Here is a 16,448-nt window from a genome sequence, read left to right as displayed (position 1 = left end):
GCACTAGTAAGTGCAGGACATCTTGACAGGCAATTATTCTCTTTGAGACAGTAAATAGCTGCATATCCTAGACATTTCACACAAACTCGCTATTACACATACGCGCGGGCGCACACACAGACACGCACGCACACGCACACACACACACACACACACACACACACACACACACACACACACACACACGCACACGCACACGCACACACACACGCACACGCACACGCACACGCACACGCACACACACACGCACACACACATACTTAAACATGACACAGACTAAAGATGAGGTTAAGGAAAGGCGATAGTATGAAATAATGTTATGTCATTCAAGTCAATATAGTATGGATGCAAAACGGAAACAGTAAAAAGCGATTGTTCACCGAAAATATAGCATGGATGCATTCAAATGTATTGTTTAATCAAGGAGCAAACAAGAAATAATAAGTCAAGGGCTGTGCATTAAGACAAGAAGGTGAATTTATCAATTGAAATACAATCCAATAATGCATTTCATAGTGGCTTTTTCCTGTACACAATAGTATGATTGAAATGAAAAATCTGCCCCCACAAGAAGCTTGAGACTATACAGCATGCTTGCTCTATGTGGAGCCAGGGGACCTCTAGAGCCAACCCCAACCACAGATACCAATCAATTCCCACTTCATTGATCTGAGACCTCTTAAATTATTTAGGCTATACTGCACAGAAGCATTCATGATCGATCATTCGGCAAAGAAGAATGACAACAGATGTGAGTATGAATACATGATTAGCAGTACTGCGTCGGGTGTGAATATATATATTTTTATACCAACGGGTGTCAACGTTGGCATGTTTACTTCTGGGCTCTGGGTGTTCGTGTTTATATGTTTCCACAAATTGCATTTTTTACTCCGATAAAACCTGTCAGACTTTTCTATGTTTTTTCATCAATTTCGAAAACGGCTGTGTGCACACTCATTTGCATTCAAACAAGTGCACAACAAAAAAAAACAATCAAGAGCACAGTATGTTTGCTGCAATTTTACCAATATTGTTTGACTTCTTTAGCAGTAAATGTGAATTTACCAATAAAAAACTGTTGCTTCCCATACCCAAAACTAAATTCAGTTCATTAGTTTTAATAATGTGTAATTCATTAATTCATTATATAATATACACATGTCAACCCTAAGAAAAAAAAAGATTCATCAAGACTAAATATTCATACATAAATATTTTTATATGGTGGATATATTTACACTCAAGTAATCAAAAAAACTAGACGTTAACTCAGTGTTATCTTTCAGAATAAGAATTGACATTGATTTTGACTAATCATTTTCATGTAAAGGAACTTACCTGTGTTGCCACCTCTATGTATTGAGTCAGTCTAAACATATTCTCTATCCATGATCCAAACAGCCAAGTAAGCATAATCAAAAGAACAAATAGTTACAAACGTACAAGTTCCAAAGTTAATAAAGCTAGAAATCACACAAATAAAAAGCGCTGGGATCTAAAAAGTTTGATGCTAGTTTACAAAGAATCCATTTCTCACCAGGTACACATAATATGGAGGTATTATGGGTAAAAAAAACGAAAGTGTTCCAACCTTCCTAGTCTCTCACCCTAAAGAACGCCTGCTCATTTGTGGAACAAATGCGGCCCAAATACCACACCCACAACACACGTGATCACGAACATGACCCAGAAGGCCACGGCCAGCACCTGCACACACACCAGCTTCCTCTTGTGCTGCTGCCTGACCTGCACCCCCACCTCCTCGGCCCTGAGGCCCTGGGCCCCTAGCGCGCCCCCGAGTCCGGCGTGCATCTGCTGCACCTGGAGGCTGACGGTGGGCAGGATGATGAAGCGATGGTGGTGATTCATGATGCCGCCCGCCGTCTCCATGGAGAGCACCACGCGCTGGGTGACCGAGGCGTGCAGCCGGGGCGCCGCCTGCAGGGATGAGGGCAGGCTGTAGGCGGCGGGGGGCAGCCGGGCCAGTATCCGCAGGTTGGGGGGCAGGCAGAGGGTGTCGCCGCTCAGGAGGGGGGTGAGGTGGCGGCAGAGGGGGCAGGGGATGGCGGGCAGGCCGTGGGCGTCACACGGACACAGCTGGATCCTCTGGAGGCACTCGCCGCAGAAGACGTGGAGACACTCCAGCATCCGGGGGCATTTGGTGTACCGGTTGTACTCCTGGTAGCAGACGGGACACTCCGCTTCCAGCGGGTCAGTGCCCGATGCAGGGGTCGCTAGCTCCCCCTGCTGGGGGGCGGAGGCGGTCGCAGGGTTCATGGTGCAGGAGGGAGAGTTGAGGAGGTCGGGGCCAATCGATCACCGGTGATTTGAAGTCAGTGCTTGGAGTTTGGCCTCCAGCCTGTAGGAATAAGACATCTGCAAGATAAGCTGAATGGTATGAATGTGAACAGTAGAATTGAGAACTGTAGGATGTCAAAAGAGGTTGACAGTCTCTCTCTCTCTCTCTCTCTCTCTCTCTCTCTCTCTCTCTCTCTCTCTCTCCTCTCTCTCTCTCTCTCTCTCTCTCTCTCGCGCTTTATGGGGGGGGGGGGGGGGGGGGGGTTGTACTCTGCTCATAGTAACCAGTATCAACTGAATCAAGCACTTACTCATCCCGGAAGTTCTTTAAAGGGGACTAATTATACCACCAGGTGTGAGTGTGATTAGCCTTACAAGCCGTTTCGAAAATCTGCCTAATATGACATCACTAGTGGGTGTGTCCACCTAGATCTGTGCTGGATAGATGAGCAATGTTTACTTCAGTCCACTGGGTAGGCTGGTAGATAGATCTATCCAGCACAGATCTAGGTGGACACACCCACTAGAGATGTCATATTAGGCAGATTTTCGAAACGGATTGTAAGGCTAATCACACTCACACCTGGTGGTATAATAAGTCCCCTTTAAAGCAGATTTTTTTTATAATGCTGTGTTTAGTTTACAATTTTGTGCAAAAAATGACAGAGATCCAGGCCTTGATGTCCTCACAGCTGGCTACCGGCATGCCCATATGTGATCCATTCACCCAAACTCGCCCTTTCTCTCCTCTCTCCCAACACACACACAAACACATACTCTCATAGACACAAACACACACAAACTACAAAGGTCTGGGTAAATAGTAATACTGTGAGAGAAACTGTGCTAGATCAGTTCCCTCTAGTTAATACCAGTTAAAGTGTCATAGCGTCCCCCAGACTCATTCTTATAAAAGCACTTTACTGAGCTTGGATAGATTCCAACAAACTGACCACCATAAAATACGTGCTGTGTGTGTCTGTGTGTGTGCATTGTGATTCTTTGTACGCGTGTATGTGTGTGACTACATTGGGTTTAAGGTTGACCTCCTTGGTCCAGTTTATCTCAACCCCCTCTTATTGCCTCAACGTGGAAGGAGGCCAAATCAATCAAAACGGTCAAAGTAGAAACTGTACTACGTGGTAGACGCAGACAAAAACAAGAACACACTGTAAGCTCACTAAAACCAATCTCCTTAATAAGGTCATTCCTGCCAGTACACAGACAGACAAACAAAGAATGTCAGACAAGACTCATAAAGTCATAAATCATCATATATTGCTGTGAATTGTATGAATTGAATTGTATTGATTCATTGAAGATATATGAAGTAACAGTGAGAGTGACAACTCTCACTGAAAAAACAGTTACTCAAACAACATCCCATGTGTTGTTTGTCACAACACACTCCCTTTACACCAAACACCATGTGCTTGATTGTTCCTTCGAGACCATTTGCAAGTCAAGCCCGGGTACATTATATGACTGAACTCAATCAACTGATCTTTCTTTTATAACAACAAGATTGTCATTTGGGTTTCAACGAGTGAATCTAATCATTTTATAATTTCTGCTTTCCAAAAGCAAATATTGCTCTTGTAAATGAATGAAACGGCTCCTGATGAAAAACACCATGAGGTCCCAACCCTGAAATAGACCCTGTTCGCGGTCAATAACAATACAATAACACACCAGAGGGGGAGTCCTCCACTGTTTCTACCCTACAGGAGACAAGGGACACTTACCGGCTGCCCAGCATCTCGTGCCTTCACCGTGACTGCTGTTGACCTCCTGATGATGGGGATATATACATAACTGAAAAGCATCCCTGCATCCCTCCCTACTACGGCTACACATCCTAGACCCAAGCCCCTAGAACCACGTCCCCCTTAGCCGCCGCCCTTCCTGAGCAGCCAATGACATGGTCTCCATCTACACCTGTCTCTCTCTCCGTCCTGGTGTATTTGCCAGCCATGCTTTGCTGTTGCTCTGTGGCGCCTACATTTTACCCCCCTCCCCCCCCCCCCATGGACCTCGCTTCTCTGTCACGACCGATCTCATGGGGGGTTGGATCGCGTGGTTACCGCAGTAAATAAGTCCCTAGCAACGGGGTGGTACCAGGAGACAGTGGCGTCAGTTGTTGTGGTAGGTCGCAATTCTATTCATTTAAGACGAGGAATATGTAAACTATAGCATTATACATTTCTAGATCATTTTTTTATGCAAAAATGGCCTCAATAATATTTATTTATAATAATAGAATCTGCCATCACAGAGATGTATAATAGAAATGGCGACAACAGGTGTAGCTCATTAAGTTAATTAGGAGTTTGTAGGCATGTCCATAATTAATGAGGTACACCTGTGTTCACCCCTGCTGTTACACTGTTCGGCCTTTCTCAATACGAAGAACACTTAAGTTCGGACTTGTGTACTCGGTAGTACGGACTGGGCAAGTTCGGCTCTGGAGAAAGAACTACTGAGTACCGTAATTCTGCAGTCACCAACTGAGCTTGTCATGTCAACACTCTGGTTATCCTCACCCAATAAAACAAAGTATGATATAAAACATAGACCTGCCTCTTTTTGTTTTCATTAAAAAGGTTGTGAAAGGGTTGTTGTTATGGGCGTTTGTGAATGAATGACAAAATTTGACATCACACATTGGAAATGTGGACCCAAAAGCTTTTAAATGGGTCATAAACAGTTGACACTAGTTGTTACGACTTATGTAGTTATAAGTAATAACCTTCTACAAAATGTATTTTGGGATACAGGGCTAGGCAGGTCAGGAACAGGGCTGGAGAGTGAGTCTGGGTAACTGGGGAGCGAGGCTGTGCGACTGAGGAGTGCCATGGTTCTGGGCCCCGCCTACATCAACTCTTTGCTGTCTTGGGACACCATGGTTGTCACCACTTAGGCCTTTGCTAATTCCACCCGCAGTTTGGCCCTGGAGTTAAGAAGTGCAAACCAGAGGTGGTCCTTGAAAAGGGCAGGCACTTTCAAAATATACCTGGCAGGTGATTTGACGAATCATCTGTCAGGAACAGCATCCAAGAAAACAGTTGGGTCGACAGGCTCCCATGGGTGCCACGAAAAGCTTCCAGTGTCCCCCCTTCGGTCCAAGACCCGATGTGAGCAACGATTTCTGTTGGGCCCTTTGTGGTGGCCCCTACATAGGGACACTGAGGAAGGGAACCAACCAATGTATTGTTAGATTGAGTTATATATTGTGTTATATGTTGCAATTGTGACGTGATTGGTTTGGAAACATTGTTCCGTTATGTTTTGTATAATCACATTATTATGTTATATTTTGTAACTCGTAGACTATGGCCTCTTATCGTTCCTGAATCCTTGTAACGGCTAGTACCTCTCACACCTAGTGGAGAAATAGGGTACCGTTGAAAGATCCCTTCCGACCCTATGGCCTCCACTTTAACAAAATCAGGGCTAGGTTAATAGGTTTTTAAAACATTGCCAGGAAAAGTAGTTTGTTGATCCACTGGGAATAAATAACCAATGACAATGTTTTTCCTGCTACAGCCTTACAGTAAGTACACCATGGGATTTCCTGGAAATAAACTGAAAGGGTGAAAAAAACAGGGACACACACACACACACACACACACACACACACACACACACACACACACACACACACACACACACACACACACACACACACACACACACACACACACACACACACACACACACATAGTTTGTAAAACATTAAGGAAGCGGAAGACTAAATGAAAGGATTGTCTGTATTTGTTGGACACGCTCCCTAAGTGTTATCAACACAGATGCTCGGGGATATCTGGGAAATCCTGTAAATTGGTCTGGAAGAAGCAGGAAGGAACTTTTTAATACAAATAAAAGTAACAATTTGGATTCTCGATTGTTCTCAGACTCACTTGTGTGTTGCTTTATATAATCCCTCTGCTAAACAACTATAAATGTAGGCTACAATGAAGTTAATCTCAATCCCTCTTCCTTGACTTTATAACATATTGCCTGAAAATTATTGTTGGAGAGATCCTCTCAATATGAAATTATATCTTAAGAATTTTTTTTGGGATTGGGTTAACATTGTAATAACCAGTACATATATTGTTACAACATGTTTCTCACACTCTGTGACGCTTTGTCCTATGAGGTTAGCTATGACGTTTCAAATCGGTTTGACCATCTGACCCTCATTGACACGAATTTATCTTAGAGCGAGAATTCGTGTGTGTGTGTGTGTGTGTGTGTGTGTGTGTGTGTGTGTGTGTGTGTGTGTGTGTGTGTGTGTGTGTGTGTGTGTGTGTGTGTGTGTGTGTGTGCGTGCGTGCGTGCGTGCGTGTGTGCGTGTGTGCGTGTGTGTGTGTGTGTGTGTGTGTGTGTGTGTGTGTGTGTGTGAGTCATCAGATGTGTAAAGCGGAACCCATGAGCTCATGGTTTTGGCAAGGACTTCGTGTTTTTGGCACTCGTTGGAGCGTGCGCACCTTGCCCCACTACTCCCACTCACTTTCAGTATAAATGAGTGCGGGCAGACCAGTTTTGTCATTACGTACACAGAGGCTTGTCTGAGCTGCTATAAACGAACGCTTCTCTTGAAACCCAACACTAGGTCACAGTCAGGATGTGTTCAGAAGATCTCGAGTGTGGAATCTGTTACGAACCCTACAACGCGGCTCAGCGGTGTCCCCGGGAGCTCCGCTGTGGACACAGCTTTTGTGAAAGTTGTCTCGTGGCTCTGTGTCTGGACGGCTCCATCGCGTGCCCTCTGTGCCGCCAAATCACACACGTGCCCGTCGGTGTCGCGAGGGTACGAGCGGTCCTGCGAGTGGACGAATGCGTCCTGGAACGGATGATGTCGGCAGGGGTTTTCCTCGGTGACGACAACGCAGCTGATGATGACACAGACAACAGCGATGAGATTAACGAGGAAACGCCTGACGCGAGCTGTCTGGAGGAGACTGGTGAAAGTGATTCATCGTCTGGTTCAAGAGCCGGCAGGTTTCGGCAGTCGTTGAAGAAAATGTGGAGACTGATCCTCGGAATCAAACCTCAGGGTGACAGAGAGCGCGGTAAGTGGCCTATAGTGATGTGTAAGTGGTTGATTGACAAGAATGGTGGAAGAAGCTATAGAATGTCACAGTGTTCCACAATGAATGCGTTATTTCTTATCGGTTTCTTTCTTTAATTCAACAGATTGTGTCACCGACGAGGAATTCAGGGACTTTGCCATGATGTCATTCTACACGTTTTGACGAGTCTACTGCCTACTTGCCGCACTTAATAGCTGGACTATGAGCAAGGCATCCGCAGGCGACTCAGCATTTCAATAGCCTATGTCAATATATAAATATGTGCCAAAGGAGGTCTTACACTTATGGGTCTTTATCACTGTATATTAACTGTTGTTTTGAGTGCCTGGATATTTCCTTGAATACCCTTTTTTTCCGGATACATGTTTTAATTTGTATGTTTTTATTTAAAATAATCTATTTAATTTCTCTAAAGTATTTCAAGTGTTTTCTGTATGCCTTCTACTGTGTTTTGCAACTTTTGCCTATGTGTGTGTGTATATGCATAGGCCTAGGCCTATAGTATTATATGCCTATAGGCTATATGTTATTTTCTATTAAAAACGTAAGCCCTAAAAGCTCCAAAGGTCTGCCTTGTGTGTTTTCTAGTTTGCCTGTTGTGAATCAATAATGTGGCACATCAATAATGTGCCAAAGGAGGTCTTACACTTATGGGTCTTTATCACTGTATATTAACTGTTGTTTTGACTGCCTGGATATTTCCTTGAATACCCTTTTAAAAAAAAAATATATATATATATATATATATATTGGGCCTACTGGTCCAACTGGAAAGCCGGAACGATTTCCCGGTCGCACAGCACATGGTACAAAGTAGCCTACGTCGCGCATACGTCACATCTGCCCAGCGCTTGCAGGTGCATAAGATTGGTTTTTATCATTGACGGGATTTGGACGAGCTAAGACGATAATCTGGCAGTGCACCATTTGTAGGCCTAGGATTGTTGTTTAATCAAAATATCCTTCGAGATCTTCGTCTGACAGCTATAAATAAATGATAAAGTTGACAACTGTAAATCATGCTATGCGGTAGACCTATCGATTTGCATTCAAGGTAAGTACATTTATTATAATTCTGTGTGTGTACATCACTAAACTGAGATTAATGCGTAAACAAACATGTTCTCATAAATCACCTGAAAGGATTGCATCAACGTTTTTCATGACAGACTTCTCATTCTGTTGGTCTGTTGGGTTTCAACGTCACTTATCCCGATGTCAGAAGCTTCTGGAGGTAAGAATGTTAACTGATGTCACAGTTGTCACTGATAAACATGACTGTTTTATACCGAAAATTCAAGAAGACCCGTCGAGTATTGGGCAACTTTGTATCTGATGGAAATATTAAATGAAAATGTGGCATGATTGCGTCATTCCTTAATAGGCTACACCTTAACTACACAGGATTCCTTTGCAATGGTATAATAATGGCTTAATCACAATTCCCTACTTTTGGTTACCTGAATATAATAGTTTTAAGGTCTAGACAAAATGGTTGCAGATATAGATTCATTCTAACTTGTGTATATTAGAAGTAGGCCTACATTTTCCAATGATATCAATTATTTGATTGTTTTACCCCCTATACCCCCTACTAGTGAGAATTGAAACAACTGTTGGAGAGGAAAACCAATTAAAGAGGGAGACACAGCACTTTTTACACCATGCCTACGTTCCTGGTCGCCAGCAACGCTTTCCAGTTGGGCAATCACCCAGCCAGCAATCGGGACCACAACTCCTTCCAGATACCACCACCAGCAGCGGCACCAACGAGCCACCTCATCCCAACATAGTCATGGTCCGTGCGTCAAAGCTCAAGAGACCCGTGAAACGCAACCCTCCCAATGCAGTGCCACATGACTTGGTGCACCCCCAATTTGGTACTGGTAGTAGTACAAGAAAGGGCCGGTATTTGCAACCTAGAATCTTCAGAGGAGTCTGGGGCCACCGTGTGGGTACAGAGGAGTCTGCTAGAAGCTCGAACCATGGGCGCCTCAATCCGAGGCGATCAACGCTTGAGCAGAAGCAAACCAGAGCTAATCAGGCCTCTGTCGCTCTCTTGAGCTCCTCCAGTCACCGTAGTCCAGAGCCCCGTGGGTTTAGAAAGAGTCAAACTCATCAGAATAGTTCTGATGAGACAAACGCTTCTGTGCACAAGCTCGGGCAATCTGGTGGTGTCCTATCAAATGGTGGTGAAGAAACCTGGCAAAAAGAAGGCCTGTCGGAAACCCAACGTTTCCCTCCAAGATTTCTTCTTCCATTGGCTGGAAAACCGAACGTCGTCCTGGATTCTGCCGACGAAAATGACGTTCATCCAAGCACACAAGACAGAACCATCCCCTGGTCACATCGCCTCTCTTCTCAAGCACCTCCTCATGACTTCAGTCCAGTCCTTTCTTCCAGAAGTGGTGCGCTTTGGAAGTCTGAATGGCCTCAAAGTAATGAAAAGGCCTCAATGAGTGATGGCCTTAGTTCCTTTGGTAATAAATCCGGCAAGCTCACCACAACCATGCTAGATAATCAGGCCCTGTTCATCACAAAAGTGTCTAAGCCTGCAGTGAAAGGGCCTAATGAGGGGCCAAAGGCTTTAAAGGTGGGCAAGTGGTATCTATTCAACTCCTACAAAACCTCTGGCAAACGGGAGGTGGCTGGTGTTTCCGGTGCCAGGCAACACTCTGGACAAAGTCTTTCTCCTTCAGCAAGGAGTCAAAACATGTCTCCTTCGCTTAAAATGTCTGTGCGGCAGCCATCCTCTCACAGGCAGGATCAGCTATCAGAACAAGAAGCAGCCAGCAGTGATGTTCATCCTTCTTTTGGCAAGGCTATACCACTTGGCACACAAAGTGGAAGATCCATGGCTCATTTTAAAGATCAACATAAAGGCTTTAAGGAACCCAGCCGGCTTAAGTCTCAGGAATCGGTTATGGAAGTCTATAAGAGACTTCTTGCTATCCCCTATGGCGGTTTGAGCAAAAAGACAAAACTTAAGAGCTCCAGCTATGATAAAACCACAAACTCACCAACTGAAAAGGCTCATGACTACACCCCTGTGTCTCAGAAGTATGGATTCAGTCAGAGGGCTGAGGTTGTTTACACCACCACGGCCCCACTAGAAGCTCAGCGGGGCCCCAGAAAACACAGTGTTCAGTCAGGGTCCATCATTCTTCTACCTCCCAGAGATATCTTTCGGTCCGACAGTGTAATTTCCCGAAAATCCAAGCTATCTGCTAATGATGTGCCATCACAGCAGGAGAAATACAAGGTTTTACAACCCTCAAGTGTTCAACTGAAACTAAATATGGCTAAAAGTGAATCCAAACCAGGATTTAGAGGTCTTCAGCCTCTAATCCCCGACATGGGCTACAAACCATATCTGTCGGGATACACGAGTAACAGTGGAAAATATCCTTTTGGAGGAATGCTTGGCCTTAATTTCCGCACTTCAACCTCAGGGCCGCTAGAGGGCGCCGACGCTTCAGATACAAACACTGCTGAAAATGACATAATAAAACCAGACAAGAATAAGATCTTCTCTTTTAAAGCAATAACAAGGGAAATGACTCCAAGGCTCAGTGATGGTTATCATCAGGTGGGATCAGCTGTCTACAGGATTGGTACCAAAACAAGCCACGCTGAAGCGATTGTGGAACCTGGTGTGATCCGGTCTATACCCGATGGTAAAGTGGAGAAATTATAAAAATATCCCTCTATTAGATGATTTATCCAACAGAACGCTAACCACATCTACTGTTTTTCTAGGTCCTCGAAGCCCAATCCGTTATGGACGTTTACCCAGCCAAGTGTCGTCTTTCCCTGGGCCCTTTGAAGGTGAAGTGAGCAGTGATGTCGGAGCACAATTCACAAAATTAAAACGTCAATTGACTCCAGTTGATGCAACAAAGGGAAAATCCTACAGTGACCCTAGGAGGCCCCACTCCTCAATCGCGGCATTTGACCCGACCAACACGATCAAGAGAAAACATCGTCCCACAGGCTCTTCCCCGCACGCCAGATGGAAAACAGAACGCGCATCCATCATCACCCGGGTTTCCCAGCCCAGGACCGGGCGGGCCCCCCCGGCCGTACCCCTTAATTACAACTTCCTTAACAGGCCCTCCAGGCCCATGGTGCAGGGCCGGCGCAGCAAGGTCAATGGGGTCAGAGTCGAGTCCCCATCTCCCGGGACCTCGGCCAGCGACAGCGGCCTGCCAACGGAGTGGGCGTCAAAGATTGCCGGCGCCTTTTTTAACGTTACATTTTCAGACATCCTTGGAAGCGCTCACCACACGAGCGAAATGGGCAGCCCAGCTGAGGACGGGAAGAGTAGCGGTCGTCCCCGGCCCACAGGTAACCCTTCCAGTTGGGGCCGGTCTAGTCCTGGGGAGGGCAGTTCCTCTCCTCGACTGGATTCCAGGCCGGCACCCAAGCGGCGTAGGGTAAAGGGATACAGTGAGCAAGGAGGCGAGGGCTTCTGGTTCGTCCCTGTCAGGGGGGGCGACGGGTTGCCAGTGGAGAGGCCACGTCTCTCAAACCAGGCCCACCAGGTCAGCCAGGAGTCGCCAAACAGCCTGTCCAGACCGAGCCCGAAGGCCGAATGGAGTTACCTTAAGACTTCAGCTGTTGACGGCTCAGTCAGACAAAGTGCCTCGTTCAGATAACCATACACAAACGTGATGTTCGGTACTAAAGTACTTGGAGGACTGGTGTGCTTTGGTTAAATTATGTTTTGGAATTGTAATAAAGAGTTGATCAAATGTTCAAGTGTTCCAAAATTGGCCTGGAGTTATCATTGATATTTTTTATCTAAAATTTCTAAAAAGGAGGGGATTGTATACACAAAGGTCTTGGTTAACCTGCTTTAAAAATCACATGGTACGGGTAAATGCAAATTTTGTTCATTTATTTTTAGCTTGGGTTCAACATGCTGGACTGTTAAACTAATTTCACACTAAAAATAATTTCCTACAAATGATAAATTCCTACGTTAATAAGGGCCACTGCATGTCCAATCCGGCTTATCTGTTTGATTAGCAGTGCTGACAAACCAGCTATTGTGGGAAAGCAGATGTCAAACATTAACTTCCCGATCCCAACTCCCGCCTTCTAAATGTTTCAACGTCCGTGTATGAGAAGTTTGGCATGTTTAGTTTTAGCCAAACTGGGAACGCTTGAAAGGACATACCACAAAGTTTTATATTTTTTTAATGTTAAGATGCTTTCCTCATTTGTAGTTCCCACAGCCAGGGTGATGGTATCCACTCTGCTGACTGAGACTTTCCATCCCCCGCAGAGAGCTTACGGAGACAGTTTCGGCATGCTGGTCTGGGTCAACACATCATCAAATGGAAATTTAATTTAGAAGAAATTGAGATAGAAGCATTGACGATCTGACCATGATCATTGTGCGTTTATCTTGGAAATGTCTGCATAGTTCAGTTCCATTTCCTTGGGTTGATTCAACAAATATAGTCCTGTTCATGGATACTCTTATTGAGCCACAAATTATTTATATTATTTAGATAAATTTAGACAAATAGAGTTTTATGTTTCTCAAACTTTGGTCCCCTTTGAGCAATACATTTTTTCCATCTTCCAGAGTACTGCTGCTCCTTTTGTAGATTTGTCCTTTTATGAGTGAATCTGCAGAATCATTCAGGTTGTGCCTTTCAAACTCATCATTCATATTCCTCATTTAAACTGATCTCACTACTTTCTATACGTATATATAAAAAAAAACGATGACGTGAGACATTAAATTAGTTTATAAGTAGCCACTTTGATTACCCATATAATTTAAAAGCATGAATTTATCATCATCTCTAAAATGTCTACACATTGGGAAAACCATAATAGCCTAGCAGGCTTGTCAATCGTTTAGATTTTACTGTCTTTTTGCTTTTCCCGTCTGTGCTGGAATGTTTTGGGAACTGTCACGATCCGTTATTTTAAGATCCTCTTGACGAGAAGATGATGCCTCTCAAGGGGATTCTGGATAACTTCCATGCATCTAAATTCCTTCAGCCGAGGGTTGTAGGTGCGGGTTGCTCCCCTAGATGGCGGTAGCCCTCTGTCCCATGACGCTATTCCTTCTCATAGTTGTACTTTGGCCTCGTGCGGCTCATTTGGTTCAACTGTGCAACAGGAAATGCAAATGAAAACGAAGCAGATGTGATATATTGGCTGAAAAAAGTTGGTATAAAAATGTTTGTATTCCATTACTATAAAACAGGCAGCAACTAACTTATTGCTTAAAGGCCATGCGGCTGATATTTTTTCAATGGGTTCATACTGTACGCTCTGCATCTAACGGGTCCTTTCATTGCACGTGACCTCCGAAGACCCCCACCCCCCTCACATCACTTTCTTCTTCCCAGCCAGCGAGCAACACCAAAAGTACCCCTTTCCCGCCTGTCCTCAACTGCTTTTCTGTGGTGGTGGTCGCAAAGGGGCCCCCCAAGCGAGGGAGGCCCTGTGAGAGGGGCTCGGGTGGGGGGAGTTCGAGGGAGATTGGAGGCGGGGCTTGAGTTTGAGGAGAGATGGGGTCAGAGTGCTCTACCAATCCCAAGTTAAATGCATCGCACGTCGGATTATAACATGCCCCCACTCCCACCACCACAACCCCACCTCAAATTACCGTGGAAAACCGAACCGTACGCTTTCACACACATTTGAGTATCTTTCGCAGAGTGGAAAGGTGAAAGGTAGCGTGATACATAAAGGGCCTTTGATGGGTTTAGAGGCTCGGTGTGGGTTGGTGATTCAGACATGGTTATTGTACCCGTGCTTTTAGTCCACAAAATTTCCCCCATCAGTGTTTGTTCTGCACATCATTCCCTCGCTTTCTGACCGGCCCCTCGATATAACTGTGCACAAATAAGTAATGTGCACACAGATATAGTTACAGATGTAATATACATGTGCGTCATAAAGTGTTGACTTGAGTGTGTATTGTGTGTGTGTGTGTGTGTGTGTTCCCTCCCTGCAAGCAGCCGCCCCTCCTCCTCCTCCTCCTCCTCCTCCTCCTCCTCCTCCCCCTCCTCCTCCTCCTGTCCTACAGTGAGGGGGGATATGGACGGTGTCGTGTGGTTTTTGAGGGAGCTTTGAAAGAAAAAAGGGAAAGCGTAGAGACCCCCACGTTCCAGCCCACTCTCCCCTCCTCCCCCTTCAAACTGCCCCCTTTCAGAGACACATACATACACACACACATGCACACACACAAACACACACAAATGCGCACACTTATACGCACAAACACACACTCACATGCACACACACACACACACACACACAAACGCATATCTCACACACACACAAACATAACACACACACACACACACACACACATCTCACACACACACACAAACATAACACACACACACACACACATATCCCACACACAAACATAACACACACACATACACACACTCACACGGGCGTGAAACCTCCTCTGGTTCCCTCACTCACACAGCACTTTTTCTCATGTTTTTAAAACCTTTCCGCCTTTCTTTTTGTCTCCCACTTTTCCATAGAGTGAGGGGAGGATGTCTGGGTGTATGTGTCTGTGTGTGTGTTTTGTGTGTGTGTGTGTGTGTGTGTGTGTGTGTGTGTGTGTGTGTGTGTGTGTGGGCGGCGAGAAGGGGGGGCTCTTCAGGCAGAAGACAAATCCATAATGGTTGGCGGCATTCTTTCAAGGAAAACAAATATAAGAAGGGTGATAATAGAGGAAGCATGAGGACGAATAGAGGAAGGAGGGAGAGAGAGAGGAAGGCTTTTTGTTTGGCTAAGTACATGTATGTGAGTCCAGGGCTGGAGTGCCTCCATGACGCCAGGGGTGGTGGTGTTGGTGGTGGTGTGCATTAGACAATGGTGGTGGTGGTTTCGACGGCTGTGGTATTCCCAGATCGGGTTTCCGCACATGCTATGCGGCGGATTAGGCATTGAATCTGGTGAATTTGACCATGACGTTTTCACACACAAAAGTGCACAAAACACCCACACACACAACTGCATGGACCTGTGGTGCTGGCATCTGGATGATGGATTGGAACAACTGAGGAAATAAAACAACACAACTACTGTTCAACGTCAAACAGTGCGGGAAAGTCAGAGAGAATGAGAAAGAGAGAGAGTGCTAGAGAGAGAGAGAGCACGAGAGAGAGGGAGAGAGAGCGAGAGAGAGAGAGAGAGAGAGAGAGAGAGAGAGAGCCAGATAGAGAGAGAGAGAGAGAGAGAGAGAGTGAGAGAGAGAGAGAGAGAGAGAGAGCCAGAGAGAGAGAGAGAGAGAGAGAGAGAGAGAGAGAGAGAGAGAGAGAGAGAGAGAGAGCGAGCCAGAGAGCGAGAGAGAGAGATCCAGAGAGAAAGAGAGCGAGAGACAGAGACTGGATTAGCAGAAGCCGCGACTGCATTCTGTAATCCAGTCTGATTTGAAGGGCTTTGCTGGTTTGTGCCAGCGAGAGGTTTTACATCCAGGATGGAATTGACTGGTATAAAAGAGAAGCCTGACTTACAATACACGCACGTCACCCGTGGCGACCCATGAACCCGCCGACGACGAGGAAACAGCCAGAATCCCCCACATTATCTCATCGGACTGGGCGGGGTTTGAGCATGAGAACACTGTTCCAGGGGGTTACCTTCCTCAGGCCTTCGAACAGAACCAAGTCAACAAGAAATCCACTTAAAGAGGACACTCGGCATTTAGAATGACTCACTACAGAATAGAAAACGGGGAGGAGATAGCTTCCTAGCTACGAGGCAGGATAGTCTTGTCAACTATATGGTGAGCGTATAGAATAGAAAAAAATAGAACATAAAACCTAACTCCCCCTCCCCCCCACACCATTATAAGCACCCTTGATTGACCGGACCTGAATGGCCAGACATCGCTCATGTTTACAGACACACACGTACACGCACACGCACAGAAGAAGTGTTGCGGAGGCGAAGGAGGTTATTATTTTAAACTGGGGGGACGACGTCGTCCTCCACTCCCACGTCCCTCCTGGGAGCCCGGGCTATTCTCGTGTCCGGCGCTCTGCCGGCTTCCTG

General features: G+C 45.6%; 2 protein-coding genes across 3 annotated transcripts; one reads left to right on the top strand and one right to left on the bottom strand.

Moving 5' to 3' along the window:
• Positions 1-1,184: 1,184 nt before the first annotated feature.
• Positions 1,185-2,357, bottom strand: si:ch73-335l21.2 (RING finger domain-containing protein). The gene has a single exon (XM_056576016.1). It carries the CDS (start codon positions 2,278-2,280, stop codon positions 1,627-1,629), a length of 654 nt encoding a protein of 217 aa, XP_056431991.1. The 5' UTR covers positions 2,281-2,357; the 3' UTR covers positions 1,185-1,626.
• A 4,490-nt stretch (positions 2,358-6,847) lies between these two features.
• si:ch73-335l21.4 (E3 ubiquitin-protein ligase-like) lies at positions 6,848-12,327 on the top strand. 2 transcript variants are annotated; one of them, XM_056576005.1, is made up of 5 exons: positions 6,848-7,379; positions 7,504-8,454; positions 8,570-8,634; positions 8,999-11,077; positions 11,160-12,188. In XM_056576005.1, exons 1-2 carry the CDS (start codon positions 6,932-6,934, stop codon positions 7,560-7,562), a joined length of 507 nt encoding a protein of 168 aa, XP_056431980.1. In that variant the 5' UTR covers positions 6,848-6,931; the 3' UTR covers positions 7,563-8,454; positions 8,570-8,634; positions 8,999-11,077; positions 11,160-12,188. The 2 variants fall into 2 exon arrangements, with proteins under 2 accessions (XP_056431980.1, XP_056431979.1); XM_056576004.1 differs by lacking the exon at positions 6,848-7,379 and having other exon boundaries at positions 7,562-8,454; positions 11,160-12,327.
• The last annotated feature ends 4,121 nt before the right edge of the window (positions 12,328-16,448 follow it).

Source organism: Gadus chalcogrammus, chromosome 17 (genome assembly GCF_026213295.1).
Source record: "Gadus chalcogrammus isolate NIFS_2021 chromosome 17, NIFS_Gcha_1.0, whole genome shotgun sequence".
In the NCBI taxonomy this organism is placed as follows: domain Eukaryota; kingdom Metazoa; phylum Chordata; class Actinopteri; order Gadiformes; family Gadidae; genus Gadus; species Gadus chalcogrammus.
The sequence above is the reverse complement of the archived record's forward strand: the minus strand, read 5'-3'. Positions and strand labels throughout refer to the sequence as shown.